Genomic DNA, 17,195 nt, shown 5'->3' on the forward strand with positions numbered 1-17,195 from the left:
AAGAAATATGTGGCTCAAAAAGTTATATGTTGATCTATGACTCCATCATTACTGGAAAAAAAAAACAGTGAGCAGTTAATATGAGCCCTGTACATTATATATATATATATATATATATATATATATATATATATATATATATATATATATATATATATATATATATATGATTATGTCCCACATTTTTATATTGATCTGGCCACCCTAAACACTCAGCCAATCCTCAGGAGCCAAATAGCAAAAATAAACTTAGACCTAATTAATCACTCAGTCTGTCTGCGTGTGTTTAAAGCTAGTTGCGCCTTTTTTGTAGATTTTGATCTGAAAGTGACCCAGCTACATGATACGGAAAACCTTAATTAAGGTCTTGAGTAACAAATAAACAGTTTATTAACTCCGGCCATATGTTACTCCAAAAACAAGCATGTGGCCACCTTGGAAATCAAGAAAAATAAAAAATGATACAGCATCGTTTCTGCTCTAAGTAACGTGCTAGCTAACGGATCTTAGCTAACGCAGGCAAGAGCAGCCTAATGGGAGCAGAGAAAGATGCGAAAGCCGTGAAACATCATAATCCCATCAGCATGTAAGTGTTAGCAAACAAGCCGAAACACAACTTAGAAAAGAGCCGTCAGTATTGGTAACTTTAGCTGCGCAGCGTACTGCAATTCCTTTGTTCGCTAAGGAGCAGCAAGTCTTACCTTCTGAGGTGAGTCCGTTTTTTGAAAGTGTTGTCAGCCTCTAAAACTCAGCACAGCCAGTGTGGAAAACTGTTTTTCAGCACGGGGCTGCAGGAGCGACATCAGCTGATGGAGAGTTGCTCACGCAGCATCGGAAGCTAACATTAGCCATCAGCACGCAGGGAGTGAGCAGCAGGTTGGCTTGTTACGCAAACTTTGCTGAGCGAGTTTGAGTGAGCAAAGATCCACTTGTTGCGCAGGAGATATATCACCATGGGCAAATTATACCTGTGTCTTTGAATTCATCTTTTGCATGCAGATAATACAGGGTTTACTAAAATTTTGTGCACAGTCTTTAAACTGCAGTTCGTGAATGGAAAACTGCATTAAGTGTGCATGTGTGCCTGTTTACCTGTAAATGGAAAGTGGGTGTTTTGTTTAAGCACCTTTTTTATCATGTTAGGCTTGACTTGCTCTAAAAAGGGTGGGCATGCATGGTCAGAAATATACCTGATATAGGTGTGTGACAATATATTACTGACTCTAAAAGAAATTTAAATAATAATACTTTTAGTATTAAAAACTATTTAAAAAAAAAAAAACCTTATTATATTGTTATAACTAGTAATTAGCTGGCTTACGGGGCAATATAGGTGACCATGTGCCTTAAAGCTGTGTGAGTAAACAGGAAATTAAACAAATACTTCATATTTAATAGCATGTAGATGTTATAAATGTTTGACGTTCTGTATCTTGTTGTATTTGCATTTTATTTAAACCCATACAGCGCCCGCTGTATAAGAATACAAGAAATGGCAAACTCGACATTGTGTTAATAAAGGCTCTCGTGTTCCTTGCAGCACGAAAATCCAAGAAGTTGAAGCTGAAGGGAGTCAGTGAGGACCTGCAGGGCTCTAAGGATGGCCAAACTGCCACAGGTGGCGCTGGAGGCTACCTGTCCTCAGAGAAGGAGCTGAATGCCAGTGCTGCCAATGCCCTGGTGCCCCACAGGCCTGGGGTGGTCACACCTTTTCTGCCGCCCTCCATCTGCAGCGTGTTGGAGCTGATTGAGCCCGAAGAAGTGTACTCTGGCTATGACAACACGCAGCCTGACACCACTGACCACCTGCTATCCAGTCTCAACCGCCTGGCTGGAAAGCAGATGGTACGCATGGTGAAATGGGCCAAAGTACTTCCAGGTTAGTGACCACTAGTGGAGTGGGCTGAGGCCTATATACTGTTTAGGAATGTTTGGAAAGGAGTGGGAGCAGTGCCCCTAAATCCATCTGTAAGGGACTTAAGTTATATATGCATGGTGTTAAATTTTGCAATGAGTTTACTGCTAGGAAAAGAATTGATATTCAGTTTTATTTATGGACAACTCAAAGAAAGTGGTAAGTGGTAAAAATACCAGCTTAATAAATCAGAGGGGACTCTATACTGTAATTATGAAGAGGGTTTTTAATGAAGATAACATGCCTGCATCTTCACTTTTGATCTTTTTAGGATAAAACACTGCTAGTTTTGTCGGAGCACACAATTTTGATTTTAAATATTAGGTCAGGAAATGATTCTGCAGAGCTTCAACAAGATTAGCGGTGAATCCTATTTTACCATTTAATAAAATCAAGATTAGGATTTCTTACTCATTTACATCAGTGTTGCCAGTTGTTATGTGAACGTTTTTCTCATTAATTTCTACATATACGCCAGAGTACGGGGAAGCAGGGAGAAAATAATGTTTGAGGAGGAATAAACACGTTCCCCTAAAATTCCAGTCAGTGGGAGACATAATGAAAGATGCCTCACAGGTAGCTCTTTGAGCCTGTTTAATTTGCTGTATTGCAAATATTTGATACCTCCTCGGTGTCTGCTTGCCATATCCGGACATATAAATAGAAGCCAGACAGAAGGGTCAAAATGAGCACCTTCGACTTTCAGATATGCCCCTGCCTGCATTCACTTTACATTTGGATGTGGCAGAAGAAGGCAACAGGGACCAGCAGTGTCTCTTGTTATGCTGGTCATTATTAGCACACATACTTTTCAAATCTAATAATTTACAGAAGAGTCTTATAAGTTGATATAAACTGCCTAGACAGTGTTGACAGCTGGGCATTTGACATACCTTTCCCACAAATGTTTTCATACAAATGATTGTTTTTGGCAGATTGGGATGCATATAGACTGAAATAGTCCCTAAGCCCTGATAAGTCACTTGGGTGTCCTTAGTTGGCCTGTGTGTTTCGGATAAGGAGGGGTTCCTTGCCTGAGTTTGATTGAAAGTTTGGCGAGTTTCCTATTTGAATCTATTTTTAGAGCTCTGTAGACAGCATGCCAGTATCTGGAGGCCTTGCGGGATATGCATGAAACAAGAATGGGTGAATGCTTCCCAGTGGTTATCATGTGTGAATTAAAAAAATAAATAAAAAATTGGCACAAAACGTCATGCTGTAGCACAGATACGCAGGGCGCATAATGCATAGACAGGGGTAAACGCACGCACGCGCCTCGCCAGATAAAGGCCTGTTAAGTTGCCACTTAAATCCAAATGCATTAACTCAGTGTCGTTTGCTACATTTAAACGTGACGTTATCGTCTCATCCTCTCCGCCTCTGTCTGCTGTGCATGTTTTCCTGTGCACTAGGTTTCCGGAGCCTGCCCATTGAGGACCAAATCACCCTGATCCAGTACTCATGGATGTGTCTGTCCTCCTTTTGCCTCAGCTGGCGCTCCTACAAACACACCAATGGACAGATGCTCTACTTTGCCCCTGACCTCATCTTTAACGAGTAGGTCTACACGTCCATAGCTGCAGTACAACACAGACACACACACACACACACACACACACACGCGGCTCTCATTTTTAGATCATATTGGTCGTAACCATTAGCAGGTAGTAGTACTGATATTGCATGTTTAAATCCACCTTTTATCAGCCCGTTACCATTTGTTTTTTAGAATAGTTCTTTCGTAGATCTAGTACTTGAGCAAACAGCCAGGCTTAGTCTATTAGTGCTATTTTCAGCCACACATGAGATGTTAATGAATCCATAAACATAAGGAAGTAAGGAGTGTATTTTGCTTCTGTGCTATTTTAAGCATTTTATTAAGCTACCCAAAAGTTACTTAAAGGCCAAAATGAGGTTTTGTGGTAACGAGTTTCCTTTCAGGAAATCAAGATGCACTTTAAATGAGGTCATAATCTGGCGCCAGATTTCTGGCACTTTACAAGAAAACATATTTGAATTTTCTGATGGTCCTTTAATTGCATCAGGCACAGACCATCAAAGCCTGGCAAGAGCAGTCAGTAGCCCAGTTGATCTGTGTTTGAACAGGAGAGCAAGCAGAAAGGAAAGGTATGTTTTTTTTTATGATTAGAGTGATGAATTGAATGTTGTCGAGTTAATAAAAGAGGACGGTAACCTCTGTAGGCAGCCTGCTGCAGAGGAGCATGTTCAGTCAGAGGCTGGTTTAAAAGCTCCAACTAATAGCTTGTATAAGTCAATGTCACTGGGTCAGTTTGTTCCAAATAAATAAATAAATAAATAAACAAACAAACAGGGGCACAAACTCTATTGTGCAACACAGCTAACATACTTTTTTTTTTTTTTTTTTTTTTTTTTGAGCCTGTGTGTGTTGTGTCACTGAGTGCTTAGCACACATCCTGAGTTTAATTTAACACTAAATGAAAGGCGGTGGGTTAAGAATAGTGTTTCTTACTTTGAAATCAGTTTTAGGGTGAAATCTAATGCTGCAATACAGACCAAATGGTTTATGTGATCTGACACATTCAACTCTGAATAAGTCCAAAAAAAAACTTGTAATAGCACGTGCATAATGAATGATTATGAATCATTTGTGGATTTTTTTTTTTTTTTTTACTGTGCAGTATGCTGTGTTGGTTTCTATACAGTAGCCCTTCCCTTTGACAGATGGGCCTGGAATTAAGCTTGACAGAGCAGAGGAGATGTAGACTGGCTGCTGGTGGCGGTCACGTGCTCGCTGCTCTGTCAGGACAGCGTGGATGTCTTTTTGAGTGAAGGTGTTTGTGCTTGCTTGTTGTTCTTGATGTCGTTTTGAGGTCATTGAGAATCCAGTCAAATATGGGCGCAGAGTAGGCCCATAATTTTTCAGGGTCCAGTCAGTCTTTAGGGCAGCGCACAGAGTCCACTTGTTTCTATAGCAACATAGTGCTTATTGGCCCAGGGCATTAAAGCATGTATTGAGTAGCCTGTCCCCTCACTTAGCTGTCTGCAACTGAGCCTAACTACTGCAGGCATGGTGTTCAATTTACATTAAAGGCCGTGTAAATCTGCCGTTTTTTCCCTGATTGGTGTAAATGCCTGAGACCGATAAAATGAATTTCCCTTGAATCAAATATTATACATAAAGAGTGCAAACAATTGCTTCACTTTGTAAAAATGTAGACATTACACACACACACACACACACACACACATTTCTGTTTCATTTGTATTGCTCTATCTTGCATTGCTTTCATTTTAATTTGCATTTTGACCACATAGGCAGGCAAACAGTTTAACGGCTCAAAAACGTACCTGCATATGCCAGAGTCGTAAAGCTGATGTAAAATATTCTTTATTCTTTGTTAGGAACTGTTAACAACTCACTCTCTGTCCTTGGTTTGTAAGCAGCAGTAAAGTATTACTTAAACTGTTTCACTGATCCCGTGCTAGCTCAGCTGTCAATCAAACACATATAGGAACCCACCCACTCAGAGACCGGGACTCTAAATGAGCCCTCCTGATGTATCGCCAAAGACCTTTCTTTGAACTCTCACTTTTAAATTATATCAACAATGTATTTTAAGAATGATTTTCACAGTGATATTTCACTGTGAAAATGGACTAATTGTGAAGTCATTTCATTTAAAATTATTTCTTTTTGGCATACTCTTACATGCAAGACTCTAAACTTTCCTTTTCCCTCAGCCCTGTGCTTCTTCCTTTTTACCTTAGAAACAGAGAAAAAAAAGGGAAACTGTGTGAGAAGACGACAGACGCACAGAGATATAGAGAAATTGGAAAGCAAGAGGGAAAGAGTGAGATTGCTGCTGTCTTTTATTTTCTTCTTCTTCTTCTTCTTCTTCTTCTTCTTCTTCTTTCCTCCCCAAAACCAGGCGCTCATTTTGGGCAGTGATTCAGCAAAATTGATTTCAGGAAGAGAGTGAGTGAGAGAGAGAGAGAGAGAGAGAGAGAGAGAGGGAGTGATAGAGAGTGAGAGAGAAAACGTGTGGAGACTTTAGAAACTCTAGCCCAAAGTTGTATCAAATGATATTATGCTGCACTTTGCGAAACTGCTCACATACACGGTGCTGCTCAGCGGGGAAACAGGCTTTCTCAGACGTCAGAGTTTATCAGTTATTTAGTGGAGCCGACAGCTGCACAGTAAATACTGTAAAAGTGTTGCGTGTCTTTTTTTTTTTTTTTTTTTGGTTTAATGGGAATATTATGCACTCGTTTCCAATTGGCTGCTCCCCCGTCCCCTCTACAAAATATTATGTGTAGTTGTTATCAGAATAAGTCTCCGCCCACGCTGCCTGTGTAATGATGTGGTGTCACTGCATTGTGGTTAAAAGTCCAGCCTCTTTCAAGTCAAGGCGCACCACTTGCATTTAATTACTGTAGTCCTGATGTGGTGGTGATTTATAGCAGAGTGAAGTGGCATCCAAAGCCAGGGAATCTGTGGCATCTGCAGAGCATGTTTCTAATTGGCTTGAGCTTTATCTCTTCTAATGTTTCTTTCTTTTTTTGGGGTGGGGGTGGGGGTGGGGGTGGGGGGGTGAACTGAGCAATGTAGCCAAGATAATGTTAGTGATAAAATCTGTATGAAAGAAAAGAGGAGTGACACAACAAGCACAATTGTTGTGTTTTTTGACACATCAGTGCACAGACAGTGAGCATGCTCATGTGTAGTTAACACATATATATATATATATATAAATGTGTCATTTTTTTCCCTCCTTTTTTGAAAAGTGTTTTTTTTTCTGGGGATTGGGGTCAGATAGAGGGTCTGATTTAGTCTGCCACAGCTTTGGAAAACTGGTGCATCTGTGCTGTGAGACCATACGCAGCGCTCTGCAATCTGGGGGGATTTGGTATTCTGCTCTCAGCCCAGACTAGAAGGATCCTCCTCTGCACTGTGTGGAAACACTGTTTCACCGGACTGAACTAGTTTGGTTGGAATGGAGTGAGGAAGCCTGTTAGTGAGTTACTATTGACAAAGAAAATAAATAAGTAAGTAAAAATAACTAGTGAATGAACTGAGAATAAATGCGAGCCTGTACTGGGGAATGGAGTGTAACATAACACAGACACAGTTGTTGCAATAGAAAATAACCCAGCTATTTATTACTTTTTTTTTGCCTGTCTCTCTTCAGGGAGCGCATGCAGCAGTCAGCTATGTACGACCTGTGTCTGGGCATGAGGCAGGTGAGCCAGGAGTTTGTGCGATTGCAGCTAACCTACGACGAGTTCCTCTCCATGAAGGTCCTCCTGCTTCTCAGCACAGGTAGGCAGTGAACTGAAAACCTGCTCGCAGGCTCTTATTTATTCTTCACCTGCCCACCTGGCCATCATAGACGACACACTAATAATAGAGGCATCTGTTCAGAACCACTCTGGACCTTCTTAGTACCTGGCAACAACTACCACATTTCATGTGCATGACTCAGCATGCAAACTGTAGTGTCCTGGCTGCTTTCAGTGACTTCCCAACATCATTAGATTCATTCTCCTTTCTGCTGATGCCAAAAGTGTCCAATTGAGATTAATCCAGTGTTTTGCAAACCTGGAAATGTTGATGGCCATCTAACACATTTTTATTTTTTTCTTTTGTACTGTACTGTTTTGTTCCCCTTGTCATTACTATTATATAATACAGACAGACAAATCCCAAATCTCTTTGTTTTCATTTCATTTTGTGACCTAAAAACTGCTTCGGCCTGAGACACAATTCATCTTCTTAACCAAAAGGCTGCCTCTCACAAAGGAAACGTGTCAATGAGGTGTTTTGTGTTCTCACCACACACCTTTGAGACACTGTTGGCAGTATCTGCCTTCCTGGCGCCCACAGTCATGTCTTTGTAAAGTCTGTTAGATCTGAGTATGAGCTCATTCTTAGTAATTCTTCAACATAGACAAAAAGTGTGAAAATAGACTTGATGTTGCACCTGTGGCGACATGCAGCGTAAGCAAAATGAAAGGGAGATGGTGTCATTTCTCGGTTGTGCTCTGGTTTATTTTATGTTGCCTTTTTTTCGCCTTGGATAAACACTTCTGTCACTCAGTGCCGTGGGTCTCACTGTGACACAACTTTCTGCAAATGTGGCCACAGGCTCCACAGAGAAGATACGTTAGACCATGTTGCTCAACTGGAAACTGAAAGTAGCCTTTTTTGGGTTTTTTTTTTCCTTTCATTATAACAACATAGTGAGTGGCTGTGGTCAGGTCAGTAGCAACAGTTAAATGTTCCGTGATGGCTGCGCTGTCTCTCGTGACTTTACTGTCCACACCCACACTTTGATTAATGAAAAGGTAGCGACAAAGCTTGAGGTCACGCTGAGACCCAAGACCTGATGCAGTCTTGCATATGTCTGTGTAGGGTGCTGATAGATGTTCCACAGTTAGAAGGGCACAGAAAGGTTGAGGCGAGCAATCTGATATTTCCACATGCTGGACAGTTTTTTTTTTTTTTGTTATTACTAACTTTATTATAACTTTAAGTACATCTGCTAAAGTAATTAGAAATCTTGATGAAGCTGTATTTCTGTCAGTATTACAGTTTTCAGAGAAACATTGTACTTTATGTGCCACAGTCTTTATTTGACAGCTGTAATTACTAATTACTAGTATTGTTTTGTTTTTTTTGCTTCAGACCCTTTGCAAAGAAGCAAAGTGTCCTTGAGGCCCCTTCTCGTGACTCAAATTTCTGAGTGGCACACCTCCCAAAAATTGTTTTATTAGAATTGTTCACACTCAATATTCCCACCTTGACCACCAGATTGAAAACCATTGGACTTAAGGTGCATATATATATATATATATATATATATATATATATATATATATATATATATATATATATATATATATATATATATATATGGCGCTGTCACCCTCCATCTACAAAGAGAGGATGTAACCAACACAGAAGCTATGTAGAGGTGCTCACATTCAGTCCTCCTACAGTGCATAATCCAAACACAATGCTTTATGTATAATGGGTGAAAGGCGAATAACTACAGAGAATAACTACAGTGGACCATTTTAGTATTAGTATTATTATAGTATTTTTTTAAGTACTTGGTCTTTCTTGCATTATGACTTCTCTCTTTACACAGCAGGGACAAACAGCTGTCAACAGCACAAACAAAAAAAAAAAGACTAGCCCACATTTCTTCAGGTTCTTCCAAATAATTCTGATATAGCGCAAATACTAATAATTCTGAACTGTTTCTGTAGTGCTCTTGAAAACAGGAGTTAGGCGCTTGATAGAATTTATAAAACATTGCAACTACAAAATAGATAAAATGAGAACATCCAAATTAGAAAGAACATAAAGAAGATATTATAAAAGAGGGCAACAGTGAAACAGTGAAAGAGATTATAATGTGTTATAGAAAAGCAGACTTTAAAGCAGGATCTGACTGAGCACTTTTGGATGCTTTTAGTAGATTTTTAAGACCAATAATGATACCAGTATTTGAGAATTTAGAAAGCCGATATCGGTCGATATATATATTGTTTTTTTCTTTCAGACACACAAAACATAAACAGGTTTCAGTAAGATTTGTTATGTGTAGTTATTTATGAGTCCTTACTGAACAGTTTAAAAAAATCTTGTCCAATTGTCACAACAAGTCATGGATTACTCATTTATACTCTCCTTGAATCAGCTGGTTGTTGCGTTTGTGGCAAACACATGGTGCCAATAGTGAAGTTGCATTGTGCAAATTATGCAACATCAACCCTCATAACATGGCTAAAGTGAGATTCTCTTATCTCTTTATCTAACACAACAGATATATATAACTAGACATCTGTGAGCATGAAAAACAAGACTAGTCTTGTTTGTTTTTCACTTCTAATTGTTATATTTGTATCATGATTATGTACATGTTTTATATTATATGCATACATATAAGTTTCACATTTTAAATGTCTCTTTGTATTCCCCTTTCTATCACACTGTAAAAAAGCACTCTGAATATCCATCCATCCGTCCGTCCTTCCATCCTTCTATCCATTTTCTTCCGGGGCTGGGTCGTGGGGTCAACAGCCTAAGCAGAGAAACCCCAGACCTCCCTCTCCTCAGCCACCTCCTCCAGCTTATTTGGGGGAACACTAAGGTGTTCCCAGGCCAGCCACGGAGATATAATCTCTCCAGTGTGTCCTTAGTCTACCCCGGGGCCTCCTCCCAGTAGGACATGCGTGGAACACCTCACCCAGGAGGCGTCCAGGAGCCATCCTAGTCAGATGCCCGAACCATCTCAACTGGCTCCTTTTGATGTGGAGGAGTAGCTTCCCTACTCTGAGCCCCTCTTGAATGACTGCGCTCTTCACCCTATCTCTAAGCAAGGGGCCAGCAACCCTTGTTATTTCGGTCACTACACAAAGCTCGTGACCATAGGCGAGGGTAGAGACATTGATCAGACTTTGACTGGTAAATCTCCTGCTCTCCTCCCCCCTCACTCGTGAACACAGGGTGGGCACTCCACCCTTTTCCGGCTGACGACCATGGCCTCAGACTTATAGGTGCTAATTCTCATACAGTACCTGCTGCTTCACACTTGGCTGCAAATGGCTCCAGTGTGAGCTGGAGGCCACCACCTGATGAAGCCAACGGGACCACATCATCCGCAAACAGTAGAGATCAGATTCTTCTATGTCTGAATAGTGCTGTACAAATACATTTGACCTGACTCTTCTTTACTTACTTAAATTTCATTTATGAACCTTTATTTCTCTGATCTGAAAGTCTGGGTGCAGAATAAGAGTTCTGAAATACAAAGCAGAAAGATAGCATGTGGTTATTTTAAAGTAATCAATACATTCCTAAATTAGATTCTGTGACAAATGGGAGGCCAGTTTTGCTCTTCCAGGATTGGAGTACTGTATTCCCTGCATTGAGTGTTGAGCAGCCTTGCTGCTATGCAGCATTTTAGGCATGTATACACTGAGCTGCAGTATATAAAGGAGGTAAAACTAGCTCAAAAGTAAAAAGTTTGCTACTTAGGCATTGATGAACCAGTATTAACAGTCTAATAATGTAGTGAAATACTATAATATTAGTCACAGAGGTCAATTTTTAGACTTTATACTTTGAAGTGCATTTTTTACTGCTAATACTTAAGTAGGACCACACTTGGTGAACTTTTATTATTTTCATTTTATATTTTGGACTTTTAGCTAAGTAAAGTGAATTGTGATTACTTTTAATTTTTTTTTTTAATTGATTTCTTTTTTTCAGTACAGGGTTCCCACTAGCCTGTGAAATCTAACTTCCTTAAAATTAATTTTAATTTCAATTTCTTAAATTTTTACTTCAAAAAAGTTTTTATCCTATTTTTTTAAGTCGGTTTCGGTGGGTTTAGAAATGACTTCAAGAAAAGTTTGTCTCTTGCCTGATAAATTCAATAAAAGTTTTAATATTAAAGCCAGCTTCTCGTTTCTTGGTGGGCTGTAAGCCAGCCTGCCACTCACTAGGTTTAGATGTTGAAGATTTCACAGCATCTGCATGCTGTACACCTCCCTCCACAGGTAGTGGTCTGCACCCTGTTACCTACTATCCAACCAGAGAGACTTGTCCTCTTGTTTTAGAGGTTCTCATTTAGTTTTCATGTACTCGTATAGCTGAGGCACCCACCCAACAGTAAATCATTCATGGGAGGAGGGGAGAGCAGCAGAGGTGTGCAGACTATGACAGACAAACTTGGGGAGTGACTGAGAGTCCAAAGCCTCTAAAAATACTGAGGGCAGCCCTCCATCCTTTGCTTTATTTCAGGGTGACTACAGTAAGGTCTGGTGTGAAGGTGAAAACAATCCTGAATGAGAGCACTGACATAGAGCTGGATATGGTTCACTGATTGATCATTTGATATCCTTTCCTATCAGTGAACCACATTCTAGTAGAATAAATAGTTTTTTTTTTCTTTCCCCTTCATTCGTATGGCATGCAGGGTCAAGGTCAAATCGTTGCTGGTGATCAGTTACTAATTCAGTTATTACTTCTCATTTTTAAAGTGTTTATCATCTTTCAGGAAGTTTGAATTTGGAAGATAAATGTGCTCGATTTTCTCCTCTCTCCTGTCATTCCAAAGTTTCCAGCTGGTTCGTAGAATGACGAAGCGTACATGCCCATCAATCACTAAAGACATATCCGGGAGCTACACAGTAAAATGCAACCCGTCGGACCTCGAACCTAGTCATCAAACTTTGACAAATATGATAAAACAAAGTACAAGTGGATGATTTCTGAGCAGTCACTGCGATCTTAAATAGCCTATTTAACTTCTCCACACAGATTCACACCTTTCCCATCCGTACAGTCAAAGGAATTTGTTGCGGCTTAACTGCCTCAACCGTCCTCTTTGTCTCACACGAGCATCCATGTTTACAGCATTCCAACTGGTCCGGGCATCCATCTCGATCTTAGAGGCATTGGGCTCAATTCATGCTGAGCTATGTTTGTGCACACCAGCACTGGTGACCAAGGGACTGCTGGGGAGAGGTTACTAAAACTTGGTGAGAATGAGGTTGACTTCAGGTTTTGCAGATCATGCCAGCACTGTGACAGCACATCCCCTTATCCTGGCTTGATTTTTTTTAATAGCAAAAAATATACATTCGTTTGTTTTTTTTTTACATTAATGGGAACCCTGTAAGTAGTGACTGAAAAGGAAGTGAGGTCTAGAAATATTTTAAACATGCACTACACTGCAAGCAGCAGTAGAAGGTTGGTTTTGGCTCTATAGCACAGTGACATATGGAAGAAGCAATGTGAAAGCATTTCCCTGAATATAAACTCCCAAAGAAGGAGAGGTCTAACTGGACTTTAACTATGTGGCAGTCAGAAGAAAACGAGAAGCGAGGAGAGACAGTGAGAATAAGAAACCAAAATGGAAAAGTTAAGATTTAAAGAGTGAAATCACACAAAAGTTGACGGAGCTAGTGTTGGTGAGAAAGAGACAGGTGCACAGCTACTGTATAGGGAGAAAGAAAGAGAAGACAAAGGGAGTGGTGGGATGGCAGAGCTAGTCCTTCTGTTGCTGCGGCCTCCCTCTCCTCTCCTCACTGGTCCTCTGGAGGTTTTCCAGAGAGCCCTGCTGTACTTAATAAAGGCCAGTCAAGCACCAGGCATCGCTCCAAGACCTGCTATTTTTCTCCACTTCCTTGAAACCCGGGCTAGAATTTTGAAAGCGAGGGTGTGGATAAAAGAGGCTGGGATGCAGAATCAAAACAGGGAATTTAAGATGCTTCACAGTTAGTTCAGTCTGCTGCGGTTATTGGATTTAGTCAAAATATAGCTGTCAAAAAATGAGGAAAGGGGGGGAGAGAAAATAGTCATTCAGTGCTTCATCTTTCATGTCTATTCCAAAGTCCACATGATGGAGTGACTGTACCGTATGGAGGTTTGGCAAAGCACTTGTGAATAATTTCAAAAAGAAGCCGTCTATTGCAGGATTTTCTGAGGCGCTGTAGGAGGCTCACTTAGTTACCATCATTCAGATATAATGCTTGGGCCTTGTGGAAGGAGTAGCAGGAGAAATGTTTACAGAAGAGGTGTCAGGACTTGTCAGCTGAGCAAGTACTACATAGTCACCGAGTTTGCGAGTGCCTTTAGGCTGGTTTGCAAATGGGAATGTGTGCGCTGCGTGGAGAGAGATGGAACGAGAGAAACAGACATGTGAAAAGGAATAAAGAGAAAAGAGACAAGGGCTGTTATTCCTCTGTGACCTTGGCGAAGGTTTCACTGAGCCCGCGGTATCTCACGACCCTGTTTGGATTTGGTACAGTAGCAGCGGCCTGTTCAAACCAGTTACACTCCTCACCTATAAAAAAAAAAAAAAATGATGCAGATAAAATTGCCAGATTATCTCAATCATTTGTTTTGTTTCCAAACTGTCATCTTGCTTCTCTCCAAAATGGCTGCAGAGCCTCATTCCAGATGGGACAAGTGCACACTGTGTGTGTGTGTATGTGTACTGTGGCATTTTGTTTGACACTTTTTTTTTTTTTTAATAAGTAGTTACTTCCTCAAATACTGCAATACTTTTCATTATGGACGGTTATTTTCTGATTGCATAATGTTTGAATAATATTTAGTCAGACTGCACTCTCACCAGCTTTATATTGCAGTCATAATCAGGGCTAGTTGTAAACTTCCCTAATGCTTCAGTATCAGGTCATGAATCAAAACCAAGAGCCACCCCGTTGGTTGGGTATGTGGCAACTGAGAGCAGGAAGCTGCACATAGTTTAGCAACACACACGCTCAGAGCATCTTCTCTCTGGATTAGATGGGTGCTTCTTCATTTTCAATACATTAAGAAAAGAGCTGTTCAGTACTTGTGGTACACACAGTGCAGCATCTTAAGTCCCCAAAAAGAAATATGCCCTAGTTGAAGGGGCTCTCTTCAACTGCAGCAAAAATCAATTTGACATCATTTATAGTGGTATAAATGCCCTATTTCGGGGCCGGTCATGGTACTGGCCCTGAATGCCAGGTCAGTTTCTAATCAGAGTGTATGTGGGTCAGTGGGAGAAAAACAAAAGGTCCAAATGCGGCCAAGGGTTTTAGCACATTCTCATCATGTCAGCCATGAAATCAGCACAGAAATCACAGCACCAGGGTACAATCTGTTTTCTGGAGGTGATTGTGCTTCAAAGTGTGATGAAAAGAATTACATAGAAAAAGACCAGAGACGACCAGAAGGAGGCAGCCAAACACACACACGCACCAAAATACACATTCTCAAAGTTATTGACCTACAATGATCTGTTTTCAAAAACCTGCAATTCTAACTGACAAGAAGCAGGCTCTCACCTATTCAGTCTGCAGAATTCAAACAAGTCCTATCAGTTGGTGGTTTTTGCCAACATTCCTACAAGATGTTTAGAACTTGAGGTCAGCAGCATGTTTCAGAAATGCTGGGACGAGGGCACCAAACGACTGGAAAAGTGATGTGATTTAATAGGTAATTAGGATAACTAGCAACAGGTCATTAACAGGATTTGGCATAAAAAAGAGCCTTTCAGAGAGGCTGATGTCATTTCTGAAGTAAAGTTAACGAGGGGTTCACCAGTGTGTAAAGACTGTGCGGTCATATAGTTTTAAAATAACACTTTTCAAAATAAAATTGTAAAGAATTTGGTGGATTTCATCATTTACAGTGCATAATGTCATAAAAAAAGATTAAGAGAAACCGAATAAATCTCTGTATGCAAGCGACAAAGATGACAACCAGTGTTAAATGGCCGTGATCTTTGGGCCCCTAGGCAGCAGTGTATTAGAAACAGACATAATTCTGTAGCAGATAACACTGCACGGGCTCAGGAACACAAATTATTGTCGGTGCCTTCACAAATGCAAGGTAAAAGTGTACCATGTAAAGAAAAAAACATATATATACGAACAAGATCCAGAAACACGTCTTCTCTGATCCTGAGCTGAATTAAGATGGACTGAAGTGAAACAGAAAAGTGTCGTGCGGTCTGATGTATAAGACTTTAAAATTCTTTATGGAAATCGTGGCTGCTGCATCCTCCGGGCTAAAGAGATGAACCATCTGGCTTGTAAATGACTGCGCAGTTCAAAAGCGAGCCTCTGTGGTGGTATGGGGTCCATTAGTGCACTTAACATGGGTAACTTGCACATCTATGAAGGTACCATTAATGCTGACATATTTTAGAAATGTCAAAATTAGCATATACTTTTCAAAATAACTTCCAGCATATGAATAAAAAAAAGAAAAAGGTTGTATTAATCTTGTAAAGATATTGTAAAGCATAATTTCTTAATCTTGGCTTTGGGGACAATGAGAGACATTCCCTCAAAGAGCACGACTGATTTGAGGTGTCTGCTTTGAAATGTTTCTTAAACTGGCAGTAGCACAATCATTTGAGAGGTTTAGCAGGGATCCATACAGTCATGTGAAAAAGAAGCAAAAAAAAAAAAAAAGAGCATGGCAGCACGGCTTAGGTTTGCAAAGTTGCATCTGAACATACCACAAGACATACCACAATGTCGTTTTGGACAGACGAGACCAAAGTGGAGTTTGGCCAAAATGCACAGCGCCACCTTTGGTGAAAACTAAACACAGCATATCAGCACAAACACCTCACACCAACTATCAAACACGGTGGTGGAGGGGAGATGATATGGACCGGTTTTGCGTTACAGGACCTGCAGTCGTTCTAGTTTAAGTATTCTAGAGTCAAATGTGAGGCCATCTGTCTGACAGCTACAGCTTGGTCAAAATGAGGTCATGCAACAGCGCAATGATCCCAAACACAGCAGCGAATGTACAACAGAATAGCTGCAGAAGACAAGTATCGAGGCGTTGCAATGGCCCAGTCAAAGTCCAGACCTCAACCTTTTAAAACCTCAGAATTCAAAGAGGGTGCCCTCACTTTCTTTTTTTATCCATGACTTTGCTCCTTTGTACCAGTAGGAAGAAAGAGCGAGACAAAATGATGCTGCAAAGGTTCAAATGCAGCTTCATTGGTGTGATTACTGTAATTCATTCGTTATTATCTAGAGTTCTATCACACTAGTCTTTAACACTGAAGTGCCACAATCCAAGTCATTGTTATGAGAATGAAAGTTGACATTGTTTAATATCTCCAGTCACTGAACAGTCTGCTGTATAAATTAGCTTTGGCTAATAAAATTATTAGGCCCTTTAACTCACATAAGCACCATTGTCCCCCCCCCCCCCCCCCCCCCCCCCCCCTTTTTTTTGGCTCTCGCTGTTTCTGAGATAACTTTTAATCAATGCCTTTCAATACACCTGTCATCCTTCATGAACCATCGGCTACACATGGAAACTAATTACTACTTGAAATGGTGAAAGTGGTTGTAATGAGTTGCTAAATAGGCTTAGGTCAACAGCACAGGAAAAATGTGCAAAAACAGGCTACTGTGTGGGTGTCAGAGCATAATTCACTAAGCACCTCTAATTACCCTTAACACAGTTACACATTAAAGGAACATACTGCTGGATGTGCATGGCTTAGCACATTACCTGCAAATCATGTTTAATATGCATCCAGCCATTTTTAACATGTATCAAATGTTTCAGCATGGCAGGGAAAATAAATTCAGAGGCATGCAAAACAGGAATATAGTAGTTATTCAGTAATGTGCCTTGTTTTGGTCAGAGTTACCCTACTTTTTAGAAATAGAAATTTTTTTTTTTTTGGTTAGGATGGGGGATAAATAAGTTGCGTAAAAGATGGATACAGCCATTGTGAAGCCAACCACTGAA

General features: G+C 40.4%; 1 protein-coding gene across 5 annotated transcripts in view; it reads left to right on the forward strand.

The window, feature by feature from the left end:
- Positions 1 to 17,195, forward strand: part of nr3c2 (nuclear receptor subfamily 3, group C, member 2) — a 93,643-nt gene that overhangs the window by 69,203 nt on the left and 7,245 nt on the right. For 4 of the 5 annotated variants that reach the window (XM_030742654.1, XM_030742645.1, XM_030742629.1 and 1 more), the window contains exons 5-7: positions 1,541 to 1,879; positions 3,328 to 3,472; positions 7,087 to 7,217. In XM_030742654.1, the coding sequence (XP_030598514.1) occupies positions 1,541 to 1,879; positions 3,328 to 3,472; positions 7,087 to 7,217 (615 nt within the window). The remainder of the gene's footprint in view (positions 1 to 1,540; positions 1,880 to 3,327; positions 3,473 to 7,086; positions 7,218 to 17,195) is intronic. The other variant, XR_004020681.1, reaches the window with a different exon arrangement.

This window comes from Archocentrus centrarchus, chromosome 1 (assembly GCF_007364275.1).
Source record: "Archocentrus centrarchus isolate MPI-CPG fArcCen1 chromosome 1, fArcCen1, whole genome shotgun sequence".
In the NCBI taxonomy this organism is placed as follows: Eukaryota; Metazoa; Chordata; class Actinopteri; order Cichliformes; family Cichlidae; genus Archocentrus; species Archocentrus centrarchus.